This window comes from Ranitomeya variabilis, chromosome 2, assembly GCF_051348905.1.
Source record: "Ranitomeya variabilis isolate aRanVar5 chromosome 2, aRanVar5.hap1, whole genome shotgun sequence".
NCBI lineage: Eukaryota > Metazoa > Chordata > Amphibia > Anura > Dendrobatidae > Ranitomeya > Ranitomeya variabilis.
The window spans coordinates 718,361,633-718,386,900 of NC_135233.1; the positions used below are offsets into that span (position 1 = coordinate 718,361,633).

At 44.1% G+C, this 25,268-nt stretch overlaps 1 protein-coding gene across 1 annotated transcript in view; it reads right to left on the reverse strand.

The window, feature by feature from the left end:
• Positions 1–6,654: 6,654 nt before the first annotated feature.
• LOC143803933 (amine sulfotransferase-like) overlaps positions 6,655–25,268 on the reverse strand; it is a 201,070-nt gene continuing 182,456 nt past the window's right edge. Inside the window, exon 6 of the mRNA XM_077281691.1 lies at positions 6,655–6,785. Within this exon, the coding sequence (XP_077137806.1) occupies positions 6,655–6,785 (131 nt within the window). The remainder of the gene's footprint in view (positions 6,786–25,268) is intronic.

Genomic DNA, 25,268 nt, shown 5'->3' on the forward strand with positions numbered 1-25,268 from the left:
TGGAAAATCAATCTGACAATTTTAAAATTAATATATTACGTGTACATTTATTACCCTTAGCCTAACTTCACACAACAGTGTAAAAAATTGTCATCTCAATTTTCATCTATTTGCAATTCAAATAGGATTCGTTTTTGTAAATCTACCAGAAAAAACGTACATGATCAAATGTAGTTTACGAGGTTTATAATAGAAAAGTACAGTGGCATGTAAAAGTTTTGGCACCCTTGGTCAAAATTACTGTTATTGTGAACAGTTAAGGAAGTTGAAGATGAAATGATCTCTAAAAGGTCTAAAGTTAAAAATGTCACATTTCTTCGTATTTTAGGCAATATAAATTGTGAGACAGTGAGGGGGATCATATGCGAGGGTCGGTATGCAACCCCCAGGATTTGCATAGAAGCGTATTGAGGCCACTGGAGTGCATTGCAGTCATAGGGATAGCTGTGGTTGCAAAGCAAAATATAAATAAGTGAGGACCTGGTCAAGTTATTTGGCAAAGGCAATGTTTAGGAAAACCCATTAAGGGCTTTTATTTTTGGAGTTAACTACATGATGTTAGTGGTGCAGTTTGCTCCCTCCAGCCGGGTCATACAAGTGGCCCATGGCCACAGATTCCATTTAAAAATCCCTGCAGCAAAGGGTTGGGTGTGTCAGTGTTAGTTTGCAAACTGCAGAGTCGGTGGCGCTGCAACATCCAACTTGTGTGAAGTAACATGTAGCCAAGGGAAGCAAAAACTCCTGGCACCCCTCAACATGATGGTGTTGCAGTCACCCACGGTAACAAGTCTCGGATACGGACTGTCTTGATGCATCGGCTGCGAAACGGAGGATACCATTTGCTTTCCATTTGTGAGATTCTTTGGACATTAAAGACATTTGCTCTGAATTCTTATGTCTTATGTGATCCCTGCCTGTCTGTTGCACTGCACGAACCCTGCTGCACTGCTATATTCATCATCTCTTACATTTTAAAATTACAAAAAGGAAAATGGGCCAATGCAAGAGTTTGCGCTCCCTTGGAGATTTGTGTACTCAGATAATATTAACTAAGGTTTCAGACCTTAATTCTTCTGTTAGGGTTATGGTCATTTATTATCTTTGCTAGGAGAGGCTCCTCTAAACTTGTTCCAGAAAACAGCAGCCATTGGTTCTTCTAAGTAGCTGTCTAGCACTCTGAAAATGAAAATGGTGGAGGCCCACAAACCAGGAGAAGGTTGAAAGAAGAGAGCAAAGCATTTTCAAGTTGCCCTTTCCACTGCTTGAAATGTAATTAGGAAATTGCAGTTAACAGGAACAGTGGCGGTCAAGATAAGATCTGCAAGATCAAGCAAAATTTCAGTGAGAGCTGCTCATAGGATTCCTAGAGAGGCAAATCAGAACCCCCGTTGTTCAGAGACATCTGTGCAAATATGGCCTTTATGGAAGAGTCAACAGAAGAAAACCTCTCCTGGGTCCTCGCCATAAAATTCAGTATTTGAAGTATGCAAAAGAACATCCAAACAAGCCGGATGCATTTTGGAAACAAGTCCACAATGTTCAAAATATGGATGGAGAAAAAAAGTCATAGAATTTCAGAAAAAGAGCATGTTGCCAATCATTAAGCATGGGGAAATATCAATCATGCTTTGGGATTGTGTTGCAGAGACACACTGCCGTATTTCTTGTGCGAGAATCGCATCACACTGCACGGACTGACCGACACTTCTCCTGACATGAGCATGACAGCATGATGGATTACTATGCAGCTGTCAAGCTCAAGTCAGAAGAGGTGACAGCCAGTACGAGGTTTAGGAGCGCGATTCTCGCACGAGAAATACAGCAGTGTGTCTCTGCCCTTACAAAATTTTCTGCAACAAAATTGTCAGTATGAAAATTCACATAAAGGTGCAGGTGCAAATGAGCATATTTGCTGTCTAAGTGCGATCCAACAAAACATTGGATCACACTCGGACGAATGTTAGTCTATGGGGCTGTGCACATGTTCGATTTTTTACCTTAGGACAGACAGTCTTGGAAAAAATTGTTACATTCCTGAGTTTGACCATATATTCGGATCGCACTTGACCATGCAAGTCAATGAGTGCGTGGGAAACATCAGACTGCACTCGGATGATATCTGAGTGCAGTCTAAGTTCCGCACACTCACAGAATTTAGAAAATGGAGATTTTTTATCTCCATTTTCTCTTTATCCAAGAATGTCAGATCACACTATACTCACACTCTGATCAGAATTTGATTAAACTGTACTTTGCATAATCGACCCGACTCTCTCGGAAGATAGACTCTATGGCTGCCTGTACCTGCCCTAAGGCTCCATTCACACGTGTGTACTGTCCATTTATGTTTTTAAATAAATAGCACATAGACTCACAGGCTCATCTCTATTAACTTGTACTTCGGTGTTCCATTCATGTTTCAACTGTTTTTCACTGATTCGTTGTTAAGAATCAATGAATGGGAAAAAAACAAATGCAACATGTAGGCAAAATGGATGACACATGAGAGAAAAATGGCTCTTTTTAAAAGGACCTAAAAATAAAATAGATTGAATGAATGCAGCTAAAGTAATATTCCATCAGATTTACTGTTGCCGATTTGAATGCAGAAAATCTTCTGTGTATTGCAGTTTAAGCTAAGAAATCTCATTCACATGTGTTGTGGAAAAAAATTGTGAAGAAGTTTACCTGAAGTGCAGATTTGAAATGCAAAAGGCAAAATTTGTGGCAAATCCACAGCATATGTACAACATAATTCTTAACAAAAAATGCACAGTTTGGTGCGATTTTTACTATAAGGCCGGAGTCACACTACCGTAGAATATGGACGAGTGCTATGCGAGAAGTGTTAATCTATAGGGCAGCTCACATCACTGTTTATTTTCTGGGGCGTATTAGGCGTGCATGTAAAATCACAGCATGCTGGCCGAGACTCACCAATGCAAGCCTAAGGCTGCCGTCACACTAGCAGTATTTGGTCAGTATTTTACATCAGTATTTGTAAGCCAAAACCAGGAGGGGGTGATAAATACAGAAGTGGTGCATATGTTTCTGTTATACTTTTCCTCTAATTGTTCCACTCCTGGTTTTGGCTTACAAATACTGAGGTAAAATACTGACCACATACTGCTAGTGTGACGGCAGCCTAAGAGTGCGAGAGAAAAAAAAATCGCACAGCACTCGGACCATGCGAGTGCTGTCCAATTTCTACACACCATTGTCCTTTGAAAAGCCAGCAATTCATGTGCCGCATACAGTAAAATCACACTGATAGGTTAGAATAGAATAGATAGAATAGATACAGTACAGACCAAACGTTTTGGCCACACCTTCTCATTTAAAGATTTTTCTGTATTTTCATGGCTATGAAAATTGTACATTCACACTGAAGGCACCAAAACTATGAATTAACACATGTGGAATTATATACTTTACTAAAAAGTGTGAAACAACTGAAAATATGTCTTATATTCTAGGTTCTTCAAAGTAGCCACCCTTTGCTTTGATGACCGCTTTGCACACTCTTGGCATTCTCTTGATGAGCTTCAAGAGGTAGTCACCGGGAATGGTCTTCCAACAATCTTGAAGGAGTTCCCATAGATGCTTAGCACTTGTTGGCCCTTTTGCCTTCACTCTGCGGTCCAGCTCACCCAAACCATCTCGATTGGGTTCAGGTCTGGTGACTGTGGAGGCCAGGTCATCTGGTGTTGCACCCCATCACTCTCCTTCTTGGTCAAATAGCCCTTACACAGCCTGGAGGTGTGTTTGGGGTCATTGTCCTGTTGAAAAATAAATGATGGTCCAACTAAATGCAAACCGGATGGAATAGCTTGCCGCTGCAAGATGCTGTGGTAGCCATGCTGGTTCAGTATGCCTTCAATTTAAAAAAAAATCCCCAACAGTGTCACCAGCAAAGCACCCCCACACCATCACACCTCCTCCTCCATGCTTCACGGTGGGAACCAGGCATGTAGAGTCCATCCGTTCACCTTTTCTGCATCGCACAAAGATCTCAAATTTGGACTCATCAGACCAAAGCACAGATTTCCACTGGTCTAATGTCTATTCTTTGTGTTCTTTAGCCCAAACAAATCTCTTCTGCTTGTTGCCTGTCCTTAGCAGTGGTTTCCTAGCAGCTATTTTACCATGAAGGCCTGCTGCACAAACTCTCCTCTTAACAGTTGTTGTAGAGATGTGTCTGCTGCTAGAACTCTGTGTGGCATTGACCTGGTCTCTAATCTGAGCTGCTGTTAACCTGCGATTTCTGAGGCTGGTGAGTCAGATAAACTTATCCTCAGAAGCAGAGGTGACTCTTGGTCTTCCTTTTCTGGGGCGGTTCTCATGTGAGCCAGTTTCTTTGTAGCACTTGATGGTTTTTGCAACTGCACTTGGGGACACTTTCAAAGTTTTCCCAATTGTTCGGACTGACTGACCTTCATTTCTTAAAGTAATGATGGCCACTCGTTTTTGTTTACTTAGCTGCTTTTTTCTTGCCATAATACAAATTCTAACAGTCTATTCAGTAGGACTATCAGCTGTGTATCCACCAGACTTCTGCTCAACACAACTGATGGTCCCAACCTGATTTATAAGGCAAGAAATCCCACTTATTAAAGCTGAGAGGGCACACCTGTGAAGTGAAAACCATTCCCGGTGACTACCTTTTGAAGCTCATCAAGAGAATGCCAAGAGTGTGCAAAGCAGTCATCAAAGAAAAAGGTGGCTACTTTGAAGAACCTAGAATATAATATATATTTTCAGGTGTTTCACACTTTTTTGTTAAGTATATAATTCCACATGTGTTAATTCATAGTTTTGATGCCCTCAGTGTGAATTTACAATTTTCATAGTCATGAAAATACAGAAAAATCTTTAAATGAGAAGGTGTGTCCAAACTTTTGGTCTGTACTGTATATACACATAGAATACATAGATATATAGATGTCAGTGACACACACATAATATATATATTTATATTACATAGATACATGGATAGGAGAAAAGCTGACAAGTCATCTGCTGTGTTTTGTAAAATCACTACAAGAGCCAATAGGATAGAAGAGATGGTTAACATACAGTAAATACAAATGGAATAGGTAGATATATAGATGTCAGTGACAAATACACATGGTGCTCAGTGTCGACTGGATGACAGGCTGTATTGACGCATCATGCATCCATGCCTGCCATCTTGATGCAGCACAAATGGACCCCTCGTGGAATAAATGGATTAAAAGCATCCCTTCGGAAAGGTGAGGAATACAGCTGTTTTGTTTTTTTTACCTCTTTTGCAGATGACAAAGGCATCAGGGGAATGGGCGAAGTCGTAAGTATGGTTTAATTAAGAATATTAAAGGAGTCTGTGTCATTCTTTCAATTAAAAACTATCACCCCACTTGCCACCGCTACAGGGCAAATGGGAAGAGCAAGGCCAAGTGATAGAATTGGGGCATCTTTTCTGGGCTGGTTGAAAGATGATGTTTTTAGCCTGGGGGGAGCCAGTATCCATGGCCCCTTCCTAGGCTATTAATATTAGATTGCAGCTGTCTGCATAGCCTTTGCTGGTTATTAACTATAGGGGGACCCTACATAATTTTTTTTAGGGTCCCCCATTTTAATAGCCAGTAAAGGCTAATTATAAAGCTGTAAGCTGATATTAATAGCCTGGGAAGCTCCATGTGTATTACCCCCTTCCCAGGCTATAAACATCTGCCCCGAGTCATTGGCTTTCACTCTGCTGGCCATTTTTTTCCAAAAAAATCTAATAAATAATTACATATACAGTAAGCTACAAATGCACTGTACTAATTGTATTTGTCACTGACATCTGTATATTTACCTATTCTATTTGTATTTACTGTTTGTAATCTCTTCTATCCTGTCTGCTCCTGCAGTGATTTTATGGAACACGGCAGATGAATTACCAGCTTTTCTTCTATGTATCTATGTAATTTAAATACACATATTTATATATATATATATATATATATATATATATATATATATATATATATATATGCCACTGACATCTATATATCTATATATTCTATATGTATATATCTATTCCCTGCCAGTGTGATTTTACTGTACGCGTCACATGAATTGCACTAATATTTCCTTTGTAAACAATGTCTAAATGACAAAGAATTGCTGTATGTAAAGGCGCATGGTAGAATCAGATAGCAATCACACTGCATTCTGATGTAAATCAGATGCTAGGTGTGAAAAATCGGATTGTACTCGCATGACACTCGTGCGACTCATGGCAGGGAGACTCAGACCGATTTTCCATACGTTTATTGGGACGCCGGCCTTATGTACCATTCCTGCAGTAGCATACCTTTACTCTGTGTCCATGTTGCTGCTGTATTGCAGGTGTTTTTGCTACAATTGCAGCAAAAACATTTCAATCACATTTCAATGACTTTCTAATTTTGCCACAAAAACTTTGCTATTTTCTACCATGATGTAAGCAGAAAAAAGGCAATGCTGCTTTAGGTGTGAACACAGCCTTAAACTTCTAGCAGAATAAAGCTGGTGACAAGTTCCAGTCAAATGAAAGAGACAGTCGCAGAGATTTATCCATCACAATCTGTTACATATAAATCCACTTAAAGTGATACAGGTTAAGGTTATTATGAAGATAGCAGAACTCTAGGAAGTAGAGTCTTCATCAAGGTCACACAAAAACTTGATTGGCAGATCTCCCATCTTCTCTTTGTACACTTTATCAAACATCTCACTTTGTGCCACCGTCATGATATTTTTCCAGTCACCAACAACACCTGGTAAAAAATATAAAGTGAATATAAATGCTGAGATAATGCACTGGCTTTTGCTACTAAATGAAAAATCTGTGACCTTCAGCAGCTGCTAGGTAAATACTTAGTTTGATCTGACCTATTATTGCACTCCTACTATTTAAGACGCCTTGTCTCCTCCACCTTTTTCCCCAGATGAAGTAGGGTCAAAACTTGTTGGGATTTGATGTGGGGGCTGATAAAATTTTATGAAATCTGTAACATTTGGTAAAAGTGCGGAAAAATATTTGGGTTGCCACAAAAGTATTTTCAGCAATGATAATGGTGGTGTATTATGAGCGTTTGGCACGTGTTTGATGAGGGAAGGTGGGTTGCAGAGCTCATAGGCACCGCGTTCTTGGAAGCACAGCAGTTTTTTTTTGTCTCCTAACTTTGTGAGCACATTGCGGCTAGCCAATCAGGGCACAGGAAACACCCACAATGTCCTGACACTACGACTTGTGTCATTGGCTGCTGAAATCACATGTCCCTCTCCATATAAATAGCAGACATCTTGTTTTAGCACCATTTTGAAACTGTAACATGGCAGAGAGGCTGCTCCTGACGCAAGCACTGTTAACAGCAAGATATTAGCTAGTTAGGTGGTTGAATATCATTCAGATAGTGAAGCTAAATAGTGTCAAGTATGGCAGTAAAATTTACCTTACGTAATTTTTTTTTTGGCCATTACTGAGGTCCACAGACAAAGCCGGCAGGCACATGTCCTACAAATGTGTTGTGCACTGCTTCTATAATGCTCCATGCACGAGTATAGCATTCTAAATAATATTTTTTCAGTAGATAAAATGTGAAAAAGCCTGCTGTATCCCACATTTTAGCTAGTTAGATATACAATCACCTATCTAACCACCTAAAATGTGGGATACAGCAGGCTTTTTCACATTTAGCTACTGAAAAAATATTATTTACAATGCTATACTCATGCTTGGAGCACTATAGAAGCAGTGCACAACACACTTGTAGGCCTTATCCCCTTCTGGCTTTGTCTGTGGACCTCAGTAATGTCCAAAAAAGAAAAAAAAAAAAAAATGCTGGAGGGTAAATTTAACAGCCACACTGGACAGTAGCTCGATACACGATCTGACTGATATACAACCACCTATCAGTCAGATACTGTAGTGTACTGTTCAGTGTGGCTGATAAATTTACCTACGAGCATTTTTTTTTTCTTTTTTGGTCATTACTGAGGTCCACAGACAAAGCCAGCAAGGCACGTGTTGTGCACTGCTTCTATTGTGATCCATGAACGAGTATAGCATTCTTATTCACATGTAGCTAGTGAAAAGAAAATGAAACAACCTGCTGTATCCCACCTTGTTATTTAGTGCTGTGGTGATATAAAACTGTCTGCAGACCAAAGGCACATTAAAAAAAATTATAATTTTTCAGTTGCAAAAAGTTAGACAACCCACCGTATCACACGTTGTCATTTGGTTGAATTGAAATTAAGCTGTTGAGGCCTGAACCATAGGCCACAAAACAGTCTTGTATTATTAACGTCATACAGTAAGGGACCTGACTTTAAAATAGTTTGCAGCATCTAGTGTGTTATAGAGGCCTGATCCATAGGCCACAAAAAATTCTTCTGTTCCTAGTGTTATACAGTAGGGGACCTGACTAGTGATGAGCGAGCATGCCCGCCACTACTTGTTACTTGCCTGAGCATCTCACTGCTCGAGATGCTCGGAGCTTGGATCCCCGCCCTGCACGTTTGGCGCTCTTTAGAGAGCCAATAAACATGCAGGGATAGTCTGACACACACTGTAATGCCGCAGCCATGTTGGTTGTGGCATTAAAGTGATTGGCTGGCTGCACAGCATCATCAGGTCTATATCAGACCTGGCGCAGCCATGTTCGTCACAGTCTACTATGGAATCAGGCAGTGTAGTGTTATGATCCGGTGACTTTGGAGCCGCATGAACTTTCTCTGGAGTAGGTGGAAACTGTACTGACCGCAAAACCTGAACTAACACCGCAACTAGAAGTAGCCGTGGGGTGTGCCTAACAAACCCTAGACACCTCGACACAGCCGGAGGACTAAATACCCCTATAGATGGAAATAGGAATACTACCTTGCCTCAGAGCAGAACCCCAAAGGATAGGCAGCCCCCAACGAATATTGACTGTGAGTAGGAGAGGAAAGACACAAGCAGGCAGAAAACAGGATTCAGCAAAAGAGGCCACTCTAGCTAAATAGGGAAAGATAGGACAGAATACTAAGCGGTCAGTATTAAAACCCTTCCAAAATTATCCACAGCAGATAATACAAAAAGTTCCACAATCTAACTAAAGACATGGAATGTATATCTGCCACTCCAGAGAATCCAACAAGACTGAGAAATTACTGACACAATCTAAGCTGGACAAAAAAAACACTGAATAGCACAGAATTATTAAGCACACAGCATGTGTGCCACAGAAACAAAACCAGACACTTATCTTTGCTGATTTGGCAGAAGGAACAAAACCAGGACCAAAACCTCCCAACAACCATGGACAACTGGCAAGGACTAATGAATCCTGCACGCCTAAATACCCCAGTCAGAACGGCAATCAGCAGATACATCTGACCAGGACTGCAACTCAGGGACAACTGCATTACCACCTACAACCACCGGAGGGAGCCCAAAAGCAGAATTCACAACAGTACCCCCCCCTTGAGGAGGGGTCACCGAACCCTCACCAGAGCCCCCAGGCCGATCAGGACGAGCCAGATGAAAAGCATGAACCAAATCAGCAGCATGGACATCAGAGGCAAAAACCCAAGAATTATCCTCCTGGCCATAACCCTTCCTGTTGTGAATTTGCTTTTTGCTCCCTCTAGTGGTTACTAGTTTTTTGACTCTGGTTTTTCTGTCATTCCTTTTATCCGCACCTGGGTCGTTAGTTAGGGGTGTTGCTATATAAGCTCCCTGGACCTTCAGTTCAATGCCTGGCAACGTAGTTATCAGAGCTAGTCTGCTGTGCTCTTGTCTACTGATCCTGGTTCCAGTTATATCAGCTAAGTCTGCCTTTTGCTTTTTGCTATTTGTTTTGGTTTTGTATTTTTGTCCAGCTTGTTCCAAATCTATATCCTGACCTTTGCTGGAAGCTCTAGGGGGGCTGGTGTTCTCCCCCCGGACCGTTAGACGGTTCGGGGGTTCTTGAATTTCCAGTGTGGATTTTGATAGGGTTTTTGTTGACCATATAAGTTACCTTTCTTTATTCTGCTATCAGTAAGCGGGCCTCTCTGTGCTAAACCTGGTTCATTTCTGTGTTTGTCATTTCCTCTTACCTCACCGTCATTATTTGTGGGGGGCTTCTATCCAGCTTTGGGGTCCCCTTCTCTGGAGGCAAGAAAGGTCTTTGTTTTCCTCTACTAGGGGTAGCTAGATTCTCCGGCTGGCGCGTGTCATCTAGAATCAACGTAGGAATGATCCCCGGCTACTTCTAGTGTTGGCGTTAGGAGTAGATATATGGTCAACCCAGTTACCACTGCCCTATGAGCTGGATTTTTGTATTCTGCAGACTTCCACGTTCCTCTGAGACCCTCGCCATTGGGGTCATAACACCTTCCATTTGACAAGATACTGAAGCCTCCGCCTCGAAAAACGAGAATCCAAAATCTTCTCAACCACATACTCCAACTCCCCATCAACCAACACAGGGGCCGAAGGATCAACAGAGGGAACAACGGGTACAACATATTTCCGCAATAAAGATCTATGGAAGACATTATGGATAGCAAAAGAGGCCGGAAGCGCCAATCGAAAAGACACCGGATTAATAATCCCAGAAATCCTATAAGGACCAATAAACCGAGGCTTAAACTTAGGAGAAGAAACCTTCATAGGAACATGACAAGAAGACAACCAGACCAGATCCCCAACCTGAAGCCGGGAACCAACACACCGACGACGGTTAGCAAAACGTTGAGCCTCCTCCTGAGACAACACCAAATTGTCCACCACATGAGCCCAAATCTGCTGCAACCTGTCAACCACCGAATCCACACCAGGACAGTCAGAAGGCTCAACCTGCCCAGAAGAAAAACGGGGATGAAAACCAAAATTACAAAAAAAAGGCGAAACCAAAGTAGCCGAACTAGCCCGATTATTAAGGGCAAACTCGGCCAATGGCGAAAAGGCCACCCAATTATCCTGATCAGCAGACACAAAGCATCTCAAATATGTCTCCAAGGTCTGATTAGTTCGCTCGGTTTGGCCATTTGTCTGAGGATGAAATGCAGAGGAAAAAAATAAATCAATGCCCAGCCTAGCACAAAAGGCCCACCAAAACCTAGAAACAAACTGGGAACCTCTGTCAGACACAATATTCTCCGGAATACCATGCAAACGAACCACATGCTAAAAAAACAACAAAACTAAATCTGAAGAGGAAGGCAATTTAGGCAAAGGCACCAAATGAACCATCTTAGAAAACCGGTCACAAACAACCCAGATAACCGACATCCTCTGGGAAACCGGAAGATCAGAAATAAAATCCATAGAAATATGCGTCCAGGGCCTCTCAGGGACCGGCAATGGCAAAAGCAACCCACTAGCACGGGAACAACAAGGCTTGGCCCGCGCACAAGTCCCACAGGACTGCACAAAAGAACGCACATCACGTGATAAAGAAGGCCACCAAAAGGACCTACCAACCAAGTCTCTGGTACCAAAAATACCAGGATGACCAGCCAACACAGAACAGTGAACCTCAGAAATCACTCTACTAGTCCATCTGTCAGGAACAAACAGTTTCCCCACTGGACAACAATCAGGTCTGTCAGCCTGAAATTCCTGAAGAACCCGTCGTAAATCAGGGGAAATAGCAGAAAGAACCACCCCTTCTTTCAGAATGCCGACCGGTTCAAGGACCTCAGGAGAATCAGGCAAAAAACTCCTAGAAAGGGCATCAGCCTTAATATTCTTGGAACCCGGAAGATACGAGAACACAAAATCAAAATGGGAAAAAAATAAGGACCATCGAGCCTGTCTAGGATTCAGCCGCTTGGCAGACTCGAGGTAAATCAAATTCTTATGATCGGTCAAGACCACAATACGGTGCTTAGCTCCCTCAAGCCAATGTCGCCACTCCTCAAATGCCCACTTCATAGCCAACAACTCCCGATTGCCGACATCATAATTGCGTTCAGCAGGCAAAAATTTACGGGAAAAGAATGCACACGGTTTCGTCAATGAACCAACATGATCCCTCTGGGACAAAAAGGCCCCTGCGCCAATCTCAGAAGCGTCAATCTCAACCTGAAATGGAAGGGAAACACCGGAGCAGAAGTAAATCGACGTTTAAGCTCCTGAAAGGCAGAAACAGCCGCAGAGGACCAATTCGCCACATCAGCGCCTTTTTTCGTCAAATCGGTCAAGGGTTTAACCATGCTGGAAAAGTTAGCAATGAAACGGCGATAAAAATTTGCAAAACCCAAAAATTTCTGAAGGCTCTTTACGGACGTGGGTTGAATCCAATCATGAATGGCCTGAACCTTAACCGGATCCATCTCAATAGATGAAGGAGAAAAAATAAAACCCAAAAAAGAAACCTTCTGCACCCCAAAGAGACACTTAGACCCCTTCACAAACAAAGCATTGTCACGAAGGATCTGAAATACCATCCTGATCTGTTCCACATGAGATTCCCAATAATCAGAAAAAATCAAAATATCATCCAAATATACAATCAAGAATTTATCAATATAAGTCCGGAAGATATCATGCATGAAAGATTGAAAAACAGATGGAGCATTAGTGAGCCCGATCGGCATCACAAGGTATTCAAAATGGCCTTCGGGCGTATTGAACGCAGTTTTCCATTCATCACCCTGCTTAATACGAACAAGATTATACGCCCCCCGAAGGTCAATCTTCGTAAACTAACTAGCCCCCTTAATCCTAGCAAACAAATCGGAAAGCAAAGGTAAAGGGTATTGAAACTTGACCGTGATCTTATTCAAGAGGCGATAATCAATACAGGGTCTCAAGGAGCCATCCTTTTTAGCAACAAAAAAAATCCCGTTCCCATCGGTGAAGAAGATGGCCAAATATGCCCTTTCTCCAAAGACTCCTTAACATAACTCCGCATAGCGGTATGTTCAGGCACAGACAGGTTGAAAAGTCGGCCTTTAGGAAACTTACTGCCTGGAATCAAGTCAATCGCACAATCACAGTCCCTATGCAGTGGAAGGGAACTGGACTTGGGCTCATCGAATACATCCTGAAAATCAGACAAAAACTCTGGAATTTCAGAAAAGGAAGAAGAGGAGATTGACATCAAAGGAACATCATTATGAACCCCCTGACAACCCCAACTAGTCACAGACATAGATTTCCAATCCAAAACAGGATTATGTACCTGCAACCACGAGAAACCCAGCACGATAACATCATGCAAATTATGCAACACCAGAAATCGACAATCTTCCTGATGGGCTGGCGCCATGTGCATGTTCACCTGTGTCCAAAACTGGGGCTTATTTTTAGCCAAAGGTGTAGCATCAATGCCCCTTAAAGGAATAAGGTTCTGCAAGGGCTGCAAGGGGAAACCACAACGCCTGGCAAACTCAAGGTCCATTAAGTTCAAAGCGGCGCCTGAATCCACAAACGCCAAGACAGAAAATGATGACAATGAGCAGATCAAGGACACCGATAACAGAAATTTAGGTTGTACAGTACTGATGGTAAATGAATTAGCGATCCTCTTTGTCCGTTTAGGGCAGACTGAAATGACATGAGAAGCGTCACCACAATAATAACACAACCTATTCTGACGTCTGAGTCCTTGTCATTCTGTCCTAGACAGAATCCTATCACACTGCATTGGCTCAGGACTCTGCTCTGAGGACAACGCCACAGCGCGCACAGTTCTGCGCTCCCGTAAGCGCCGATCAATCTGAATGGCCAAAGACATAGAATCATTCAGACCGACGGGCGTGAGAAACCCCACCATAACATCTTTAACGGATTCAGAAAGACCCTTTCTGAAAATTGCAGCCAGAGCATCATCATTCCATTTAGTCAACGCAGACCATTTTCTAAGTTTCTGACAATACAATTCTGCTGCCTCTTGACCCTGAGATAGGGCCAACGAGGTCTTCTCCGCTTGATCCACAGAATTAGGTTCATCATATAATAGTCCTAAAGCCTGAAAAAAGGAATCTACATTAAGCAAAGCCGGATTCCCAGATTCCAGGGAAAATGCCCAATCCTGTGGATCACCACGCAGCAGGGAAATTACGATTTTAACCTGCTGAATAGAATCCCCAGAGGATCGAGGTCTCAAAGCAAAAAACAGTTTACAGTTGTTTTTAAAACTCAAAAATTTGGACCTGTCACCAAAAAACAAATCAGGAGTAGGAATCTTCGGCTCTAAAACAGGAGTCTGAACAATATAATCAGAAATTCCCTGTACCCTAGCAGCAAGCTGGTCTACACGAGAAGCTAATTCCTGAACATCCATGCTAACACAAGACTCCTTAGCCAACCAGAGAAAAAGAGGGAAGAAAAGGCAAAGCAATCTGCAGAAAAAAAAAATGACTCAACACCTTTCTTCCCTTCTTCTGAGATGCATTTAACTCATAGTGGGCCAGTTGAACTGTTATGATCCGGTGACTTTGGAGCCGCATGAACTTTCTCTGGAGTAGGTGGAAACTGTACTGACCGCAAAACCTGAACTAACACCGCAACTAGAAGTAGCCGTGGGGTGTGCCTAACAAACCCTAGACACCTCGACACAGCCGAAAGACTAAATACCCCTATAGATGGAAATAGGAATACTACCTTGCCTCAGAGCAGAACCCCAAAGGATAGGCAGCCCCCCACGAATATTGACTGTGAGTAGGAGAGGAAAGACACACGCAGGCAGAAAACAGGATTCAGCAAAAGAGGCCACTCTAGCTAAATAGGGAAAGATAGGACAGAATACTAAGCGGTCAGTATTAAAACCCTTCCAAAAATATCCACAGCAGATAATACAAAAAGTTCCACAATCTAACTAAAGACATGGAATGTATATCTGCCACTCCAGAGAATCCAACAAGACTGAGAAATTACTGACACAATCTAAGCTGGACAAAAAAAAACACTGAATAGCACAGAATTATTAAGCACACAGCATGTGTGCCACAGAAACAAAACCAGACACTTATCTTTGCTGATTTGGCAGAAGGCAGAAGGAACAAAACCAGGACCAAAACCTCCCAACAACCATGGACAACTGGCAAGGACTAATGAATCCTGCACGCCTAAATACCCCAGTCAGAACTGCAATCAGCAGATACACCTGTGTTATGGTTCTCAATGGCAAGAGAACATAGCCCAGCAAACATACGAACTAGCTCTTGGAAGGATGGAAACTAAACTGACCATGAACTAAACCTGCCGCACAACTAACAGTAGCCGGGTAGCGTAGCCTGCGTTTTATCCCTAGACGCCCAGCGCCGGCCGGAGGACTAACTAATCCTGGCAGAGGAAAATATAGTCCTGGCTCACCTCTAGAGAAATTTCCCCGAAAGGCAGACAGAGGCCCCCACAAATATTGGCGGTGATTTTAGATGAAATGACAAACGTAGTATGAAAATAGGTTTAGCAAAATTGAGGTCCGCTTACTAGATAGCAGGAAGACAGAAAGGGCACTTTCATGGTCAGCTGAAAACCCTATCAAAATACCATCCTGAAATTACTTTAAGACTCTAGTATTAACTCATAACATCAGAGTGGCAATTTCAGATCACAAGAGCTTTCCAGACACAGAAACGACACTACAGCTGTGAACTGGAACAAAATGCAAAAACAAACAAGGACTAAGTCCAACTTAGCTGGGAGTTGTCTAGCAGCAGGAACATGCACAGAAAGGCTTCTGATTACAATGTTGACCGGCATGGAAGTGACAGAGGAGCAAGGCTAAATAGCGACTCCCACATCCTGATGGAAACAGGTGAACAGAGAGGATGATGCACACCAGTTCAATTCCACCAGTGGCCACCGGGGGAGCCCAAAATCCAATTTCACAACAGTACCCCCCCCCTCAAGGAGGGGGCACCGAACCCTCACCAGAACCACCAGGGCGATCAGGATGAGCCCTATGAAAGGCACGGACCAAATCGGAGGCATGAACATCAGAGGCAGTCACCCAAGAATTATCCTCCTGACCGTATCCCTTCCATTTGACCAGATACTGGAGTTTCCGTCTGGAAACACGGGAGTCCAAGATTTTTTCCACAACGCACTCCAACTCGCCCTCAACCAACACCGGAGCAGGAGGCTCAACGGAAGGCACAACCGGTACCTCATACCTGCGCAATAATGACCGATGAAAAACATTATGAATAGAAAAAGATGCAGGGAGGTCCAAACGGAAGGACACAGGGTTAAGAATCTCCAATATCTTGTACGGGCCGATGAACCGAGGCTTAAACTTGGGGGAAGAAACCCTCATAGGGACAAAACGAGAAGACAACCACACCAAGTCCCCAACACAAAGCCGAGGACCAACCCGACGCCGGCGGTTGGCAAAAAGCTGAGTCTTCTCCTGGGACAACTTCAAATTGTCCACTACCTGCCCCCAAATCTGATGCAACCTCTCCACCACAGCATCCACTCCAGGACAATCCGAAGATTCCACCTGACCAGAAGAAAATCGAGGATGAAACCCCGAATTACAGAAAAAGGGAGACACCAAGGTGGCAGAACTGGCCCGATTATTGAGGGCAAACTCCGCTAAAGGCAAAAAAACAACCCAATCATCCTGATCTGCAGACACAAAACACCTCAAATATGTCTCCAAGGTCTGATTCGTCCGCTCGGTCTGGCCATTAGTCTGAGGATGGAAAGCAGACGAGAAAGACAAATCTATGCCCATCCTAGCACAGAATGCTCGCCAAAATCTAGACACGAATTGGGTACCTCTGTCAGAAACGATATTCTCCGGAATACCATGCAAACGGACCACATTTTGAAAAAACAGAGGAACCAACTCGGAAGAAGAAGGCAACTTAGGCAGGGGAACCAAATGGACCATCTTAGAGAAACGATCACACACCACCCAGATGACAGACATCTTCTGAGAAACAGGAAGATCCGAAATAAAATCCATCGAGATGTGCGTCCAGGGCCTCTTCGGGATAGGCAAGGGCAACAACAATCCACTAGCCCGAGAACAACAAGGCTTGGCCCGAGCACAAACGTCACAAGACTGCACGAAGCCTCGCACATCTCGAGACAGGGAAGGCCACCAGAAGGACCTTGCCACCAAATCCCTGGTACCAAAGATTCCAGGATGACCTGCCAACGCAGAAGAATGAACCTCAGAAATGACTTTACTGGTCCAATCATCAGGAACAAACAGTCTACCAGGTGGGCAACGATCAGGTCTATCCGCCTGAAACTCCTGCAAGGCCCGCCGCAGGTCTGGAGAAACGGCAGACAATATCACTCCATCCTTAAGGATACCTGTAGGTTCCGAATTACCAGGGGAGTCAGGCTCAAAACTCCTAGAAAGGGCATCCGCCTTAACATTCTTAGAACCCGGCAGGTAGGACACCACAAAATTAAACCGAGAGAAAAACAACGACCAGCGCGCCTGTCTAGGATTCAGGCGTCTGGCGGACTCAAGATAAATTAGATTTTTGTGGTCAGTCAATACCACCACCTGATGTCTAGCCCCCTCAAGCCAATGACGCCACTCCTCAAAAGCCCACTTCATGGCCAAAAGCTCCCGATTCCCAACATCATAATTCCGCTCGGCGGGTGAAAATTTACGCGAGAAAAAAGCACAAGGTCTCATCACGGAGCAATCGGAACTTCTCTGCGACAAAACCGCCCCAGCTCCGATTTCAGAAGCGTCGACCTCAACCTGAAAAGGAAGAGCAACATCAGGCTGACGCAACACAGGGGCGGAAGAAAAGCGGCGCTTAAGCTCCCGAAAGGCCTCCACAGCAGCAGGGGACCAATCAGCAACATCAGCACCCTTCTTAGTCAAATCAGTCAATGGTTTAACAACATCAGAAAAACCAGCAATAAATCGACGATAAAAGTTAGCAAAGCCCAAAAATTTCTGAAGACTCTTAAGAGAAGAGGGTTGCGTCCAATCACAAATAGCCTGAACCTTGACAGGATCCATCTCGATGGAAGAGGGGGAAAAAATATATCCCAAAAAGGAAATCTTTTGAACCCCAAAAACGCACTTAGAACCCTTCACACACAAGGAATTAGACCGCAAAACCTGAAAAACCCTCCTGACCTGCTGGACATGAGAGTCCCAGTCATCCGAAAAAATCAAAATATCATCCAGATACACAATCATAAATTTATCCAAATAATCACGGAAAATGTCATGCATAAAGGACTGAAAGACTGAAGGGGCATTTGAAAGACCAAAAGGCATCACCAAATACTCAAAGTGGCCCTCGGGCGTATTAAATGCGGTTTTCCACTCATCCCCCTGCTTAATTTGCACCAAATTATACGCCCCACGAAGATCTATCTTAGAGAACCACTTGGCCCCCTTTATGCGAGCAAACAAATCAGTCAGCAGTGGCAACGGATATTGATATTTAACCGTGATTTTATTCAAAAGCCGATAATCAATGCACGGCCTCAAAGAGCCATCTTTCTTAGCCACAAAGAAAAAACCGGCTCCTAAGGGAGATGACGAAGGACGAATATGTCCCTTTTCCAAGGACTCCTTTATATATTCTCGCATAGCAGCATGTTCAGGCACAGACAGATTAAATAAACGACCCTTAGGGTATTTACTACCCGGAATCAAATCTATGGCACAATCGCACTCCCGGTGCGGAGGTAATGAACCAAGCTTAGGTTCTTCAAAAACGTCACGATATTCAGTCAAGAATTCAGGAATCTCAGAGGGAATAGATGATGAAATGGAAACCACAGGTACGTCCCCATGCGTCCCCTTACATCCCCAGCTTAACACAGACATAGCTTTCCAGTCAAGGACTGGGTTATGAGATTGCAGCCATGGCAATCCAAGCACCAACACATCATGTAGGTTATACAGCACAAGAAAGCGAATAATCTCCTGGTGATCCGGATTAATCCGCATAGTTACTTGTGTCCAGTATTGTGGTTTATTGCTAGCCAATGGGGTGGAGTCAATCCCCTTCAGGGGTATAGGAGTTTCAAGAGGCTCCAAATCATACCCACAGCGTTTGGCAAAGGACCAATCCATAAGACTCAAAGCGGCGCCAGAGTCGACATAGGCATCCGCGGTAATAGATGATAAAGAACAAATCAGGGTCACAGATAGAATAAACCTAGACTGTAAAGTGCCAATTGAAACAGACTTATCAAGCTTCTTAGTACGCTTAGAGCATGCTGATATAACATGAGTTGAATCACCGCAATAGAAGCACAACCCATTTTTTCGTCTAAAATTCTGCCGTTCACTTCTGGACAGAATTCTATCACATTGCATATTCTCTGGCGTCTTCTCAGTAGACACCGCCAAATGGTGCACAGGTTTGCGCTCCCGCAGACGCCTATCGATCTGGATAGCCATTGTCATGGACTCATTCAGACCCGCAGGCACAGGGAACCCCACCATAACATCCTTAATGGCATCAGAGAGACCCTCTCTGAAATTCGCTGCCAGGGCGCACTCATTCCACTGAGTAAGCACAGCCCATTTACGGAATTTCTGGCAGTATATTTCAGCTTCGTCTTGCCCCTGAGATAGGGACATCAAGGCCTTTTCCGCCTGAAGTTCTAACTGAGGTTCCTCATAAAGCAACCCCAAGGCCAGAAAAAACGCATCCACATTGAGCAACGCAGGATCCCCTGGAGCCAATGCAAAAGCCCAATCCTGAGGGTCGCCCCGGAGCAGAGAAATCACAATCCTGACCTGCTGAGCAGGATCTCCAGCAGAGCGAGATTTCAGGGACAAAAACAACTTGCAATTATTTTTGAAATTTTGAAAGCAAGATCTATTCCCCGAGAAAAATTCAGGCAAAGGAATTCTAGGTTCAGATATAGGAACATGAACAACAAAATCTTGTAAGTTTTGAACTTTCGTGGTGAGATTATTCAAACCTGCAGCTAAACTCTGAATATCCATTTTAAACAGGTGAACACAGAGCCATTCCAGGATTAGAAGGAGAGAGAGAGAGAAAGGCTGCAATATAGGCAGACTTGCAAGAGATTCAATTACAAGCACACTCAGAACTGAGAAAAAAAAAAAAAAAAAAAATCTTCAGCAGACTTCTCTTTTCTCTCCTTTCTCTGTCAATTAATTTAACCCTTTTGGGCCGGTCAAACTGTTATGGTTCTCAATGGCAAGAGAACATAGCCCAGCAAACATACGAACTAGCTCTTGGAAGGATGGAAACTAAACTGACCATGAACTAAACCTGCCGCACAACTAACAGTAGCCGGGTAGCGTAGCCTGCGTTTTATCCCTAGACGCCCAGCGCCGGCCGGAGGACTAACTAATCCTGGCAGAGGAAAATATAGTCCTGGCTCACCTCTAGAGAAATTTCCCCGAAAGGCAGACAGAGGCCCCCACAAATATTGGCGGTGATTTTAGATGAAATGACAAACGTAGTATGAAAATAGGTTTAGCAAAATTGAGGTCCGCTTACTAGATAGCAGGAAGACAGAAAGAGCACTTTCATGGTCAGCTGAAAACCCTATCAAAATACCATCCTGAAATTACTTTAAGACTCTAGTATTAACTCATAACATCAGAGTGGCAATTTCAGATCACAAGAGCTTTCCAGACACAGAAACGACACTACAGCTGTGAACTGGAACAAAATGCAAAAACAAACAAGGACTAAGTCCAATTTAGCTGGGAGTTGTCTAGCAGCAGGAACATGCACAGAAAGGCTTCTGATTACAATGTTGACCGGCATGGAAGTGACAGAGGAGCAAGGCTAAATAGCGACTCCCACATCCTGATGGAAACAGGTGAACAGAGAGGATGATGCACACCAGTTCAATTCCACCAGTGGCCACCGGGGGAGCCCAAAATCCAATTTCACAACACACCTGGCCAGGACTGCAACTCAGGGACAACTGCATTACCACCTACAACCACCGGAGGGAGCCCAAAAGCAGAATTCACAACAGTGTAGGGAGAGTTGCTGCTGAGCTCAGGAGAGATTTGCTTGGTTCTTACTTAATGTGGGTATACCATATATTATGCACACATCCATCTCAACTATCAGTCCTTCTGAGAACTAATAAAGCTGCATAGATATCAGTGCTAGGCAGGCAGTGTATGTGGCAGACTGCAGTGCATATAGCAAGAGGGTCCATTCCAGTCCTGTCTGCTGCTGCTATTACAGATATTTCTAGACATGAATAATTTTTTTACAGGCCAGCAATTTAAAACAATGGTTTGTCCGTCACACGAATTAGAGATAAAAAGTGCACTCCAAATTCTGCCATTTCTGGCCTCCCTTTAAATTTTGTTGCAGTGTGTTAGCAAAGTTATTGACACCAGTTTGCTGGTAAAAAATAGTTACCTACAGGCCTGCTGTTTAAAACTGTAGTTTGTCCGTCACACATGGATCACATATAAGTTTGCTTCAAATTCAGCCATTTGTAGTGAACGTGGAAAATATTGTCCTCCATTTAAAATGGGCAAGGCACGTGGCAAGGGACTGGGGACTGGACGTGATGGTGATGCTGCATGCAGAGGCCGAGACCGTAGCCATGGGCAAGCTGAAATTTTGCCACAACAAACACACACATCGTCTTGCCCAACCTTCCTGTATGAATTATTAGTGGACGCTAGCACACCACTATTGAACCCAGAGCAGTGTCAAAAGTTTGGATGATATAGTAACTGACCCAAGCTGGCAAGAGGACATAAAGAAAAGACAGCAGAACATAGCGGGAGGGAGGCGTAGCACCACAACAGGCAGGAAGAAACAGTGTGGTGGCTGCAGGCAGAAGGCAGGCAACCGTTCCCCATAGCACCAACACGACGGAAGTTGCCAGTCCAACTATTAGGTGTTCCTGAGCCTGGTTGTCTTTTAAAGACTCTGCCGATAACCCCAAACAGGCCATTTGTGCCACCTGCCAGGCCAGCATCAGCAGGGGTAGCAAAACCAGCCTGGCCACCACCAGCATGATCAGGCACATGACAGCAAAGCACTCGACTTTGTTGGTTGAACCACAGGGTCCAGGAACAGTGTGCGGGTGACACCACTGCTTCTTCCGCTGTTGTGCATGCAAGCCAATCTACTGTCCATGGTGCATGCAAAGATGCCTCCTGCCTGCACATGTCATTGCACACACTCAACTAGCACCATCAGCAAGCACGTCCACATCTTTATCCCAGCGCATTGTTCAGTAGTTCATACCCCAGTCCTTGGAACGCGTGTGCAAATACGCAGCCAATCCCCCACAGGCCACGCTACTAAAATCACAAATTGGGTGACTGCTTGCACTCGAAATGTTGCCTTTTAGTCTCGTGGAGATGGAAGCTTTACTCAACTTGATGGCGGTGGCTTTACCTTGTTACTCAGTCTCCCGCCACCACTATTTCTCCCAGTGTTCCATCCCCATTACACAAGCACATGTCCCACAACATTAGCCGTGCCCTCAACAATGCAGTTACTGGGAAAGACCACCTAACCACGGACTCATGGACAAGTGCTTGTGGGCAAGTCCGGTACACCTCACTGACGGCACATTGGGTTAACATAGTGGAATCCGAGACCCAGTCGGACTTTGGGATCGAACACGTCCTCCTAAGGCCGAGAATTGAGGGCACTAGGTCAATCAAAGTTGTGCCCACAGTCTACAGCTCCTGCACCTCCTCCTCTTCAGCCTCCATCTCCGAAATGACCACATCAGTCACAAGCTGGAAGCACTGCAGCACTGCCTCAGCCAAACGGCAACAGGCTGTGCTGAAGATAATATGCTTAGGTGACAAACCACAAAATGCTGAAGAGTTGTGGACAGCTCTGAAAGAGCAAGCAGATCTGTGGCTGACCCTGCTGAACCTACAGCCAGGCATGGTCATGTGTGACAGAGCCGGAACCTGGTGGTGGCTCTGGGGTGAGTTGAGCTCACACATGCACAATGTCTGGTCCATGTTCTTACCCTCATGGTTCAGCGGTTTCTCAAAACCTGTGTGTCCATTTTAGAAAGTCAGCTACAGCTTCCACCACCCTTGCCGTGCTTCAGCAGCGTTTGCATCTTCCGGCTCACAGACTGGTGTGTGATGCCTCCACACATTGGAACTCTACACTGCAGATATTGGAAAGGATTTGTGAGCAGAAGAGAGCTGTTGTTGGCTACCAGCATCAGCAAGGCCATTGGTATTCAGTTCAAACTCCACACGTAAGACCTCAGGAGTGGACATGGATGTCAGACATATGTACCATCCTCCAAAACTTTGAGGTCTCCACTAAGATGGTGAGCAGCGATGATGCCATATTTAGTGTCACCATCCTGCTTCTCTGTGTTCTGAAATGCTATCTGCTCACAATCAAAGAGGAAGTATTGCAGGCGAAGCATGATGAGATGGAGCAAGGAACCATACAGGGTGATTACACACAACCCAGCCTCATTTCATCCCAACTTGGATTGGGTGACAGTGAGGAAGAGGAGAAGGAGGAGAAGCAACAGTAGCTAGTTTCATGCGCTATAGACGGTACTACCTGCACAACTGTCATACCATCTGTTCAGCGTGGATGGCCTGAGGACAGGGAGGAGGAGGAGGAGGACGAGAGCATGGTCAGTCATCCTCTTGGAGAGGACACGGAAGTCTTGCCTGTTAGCAGTCCTGCACGCATGGCTGAGTTTATGTTACGCTGCCTTTGCAGTGACTCTCATATTCTCAAAATTTTAGGTGACAGTCATTACTGGTAGTGACTCTTCTAGACCCACGCTACAAGGAGAACTTTCTATCTCTTATTCCCGAGGTAGACAGCTCTACTAAAATGGGACAGTACCAGAAGGCCCTTGTTGTGGAATAATTTAAAAAAAATCCCATCTGAAGATGCTGGTGGCAGAGGTCACAGTTCATTGGACAACCAAGGAGTACAGGCGAGAGAGACACAACTTCAATCCAGCAGAAGCAGGGGAACACTTTCAAAGTTCTGGAAGAGTTTTCTCAGACCCTCCCATTGCACAGGCCCTGAGGCTTGGGGCACTCTTACAAGGAGTATATAGTTTGAGAAGATGCAGCGGGAGTACCTTGCTGACCATACCAACATCCTCCATGATTTCACTGTACCTTATAGTTATTGGGTACCCAAGCTGGACACGTGGCATGAACTGGCTCTCTATGGCTTGGAGGTCCTGGCCTGCCCTGCTGCTAAAGTTTTGTCAGAGCGGGTTTTTAGTGCCGCTGGTGGAATTATAACTGATAAGTGCATCCGCCTGTTAAAGGGAACCTGTCACCCTGTTTTTTCCGTATGAGATAAAAATACTGTTAAATAGGGCCTGAGCTGTGCATTGCAATAGTGTATTTTGTGGACCCCGATTCCCCACCTATGCTGCCGAAATACGTTACCAAAGTAGTCGTTTTCGCCTGTCAATCAGGCTGGTCTGGTCAGATGGGCGTGGTGTCTTCCCCCAGATCTTGCTTAGTTTTCCGTTGGTGGCGTAGTGGTGTGCACATGTCCAAGGTCCCGAATCCACTGCACAGGGGAGTGAAATGTTATAACTGGAGAAAAACGAGTTACACTAGGTATGAATAAAGTGAAAAAAAGTTCAAATTTTATTAGAAATACACATAGTATAAGCCAAACATTAGACATAAATGGAGTACAATGGTACATGTGCAAAGATAATACATAAAAGTAACCAGAAAGCCCTCCAATAACCCAAGTCACTTGGAGCCTATCACTCCATATATAAAGTGCGTATGCATAGTATAGGGGCACAGAAAAAGAGTATCCTGCCAAATAAGAGTCTATCTAGTACCACAGTGGGAAGATAATTATTTCATAGGGAATTGGCAGTAACTCAGTGCAGACCAATCTATATCTAAAGTGCATATGCATAGTATAAGAGCACAAGGCAATAAGTGTTCTGCCAAACAAAACCCTATCCAGCGCCGCAGTAGGAAGATAAGTGCTTCGTGGGGAGTTGGCAGTCACTTACCGCTGACAGGGGTTGGAGGGTCCTGGGACAGATGTGCAATTAAAAGCCCCTAGGGGGGCTTTTAATTGCACATCTGTCCCAGGACCCTCCAACCCCTGTCAGCGGTAAGTGACTGCCAACTCCCCACGAAGCACTTATCTTCCTACTGCGGCGCTGGATAGGGTTTTGTTTGGCAGAACACTTATTGCCTTGTGCTCTTATACTATGCATATGCACTTTAGATATAGATTGGTCTGCACTGAGTTACTGCCAATTCCCTATGAAATAATTATCTTCCCACTGTGGTACTAGATAGACTCTTATTTGGCAGGATACTCTTTTTCTGTGCCCCTATACTATGCATACGCACTTTATATATGGAGTGATAGGC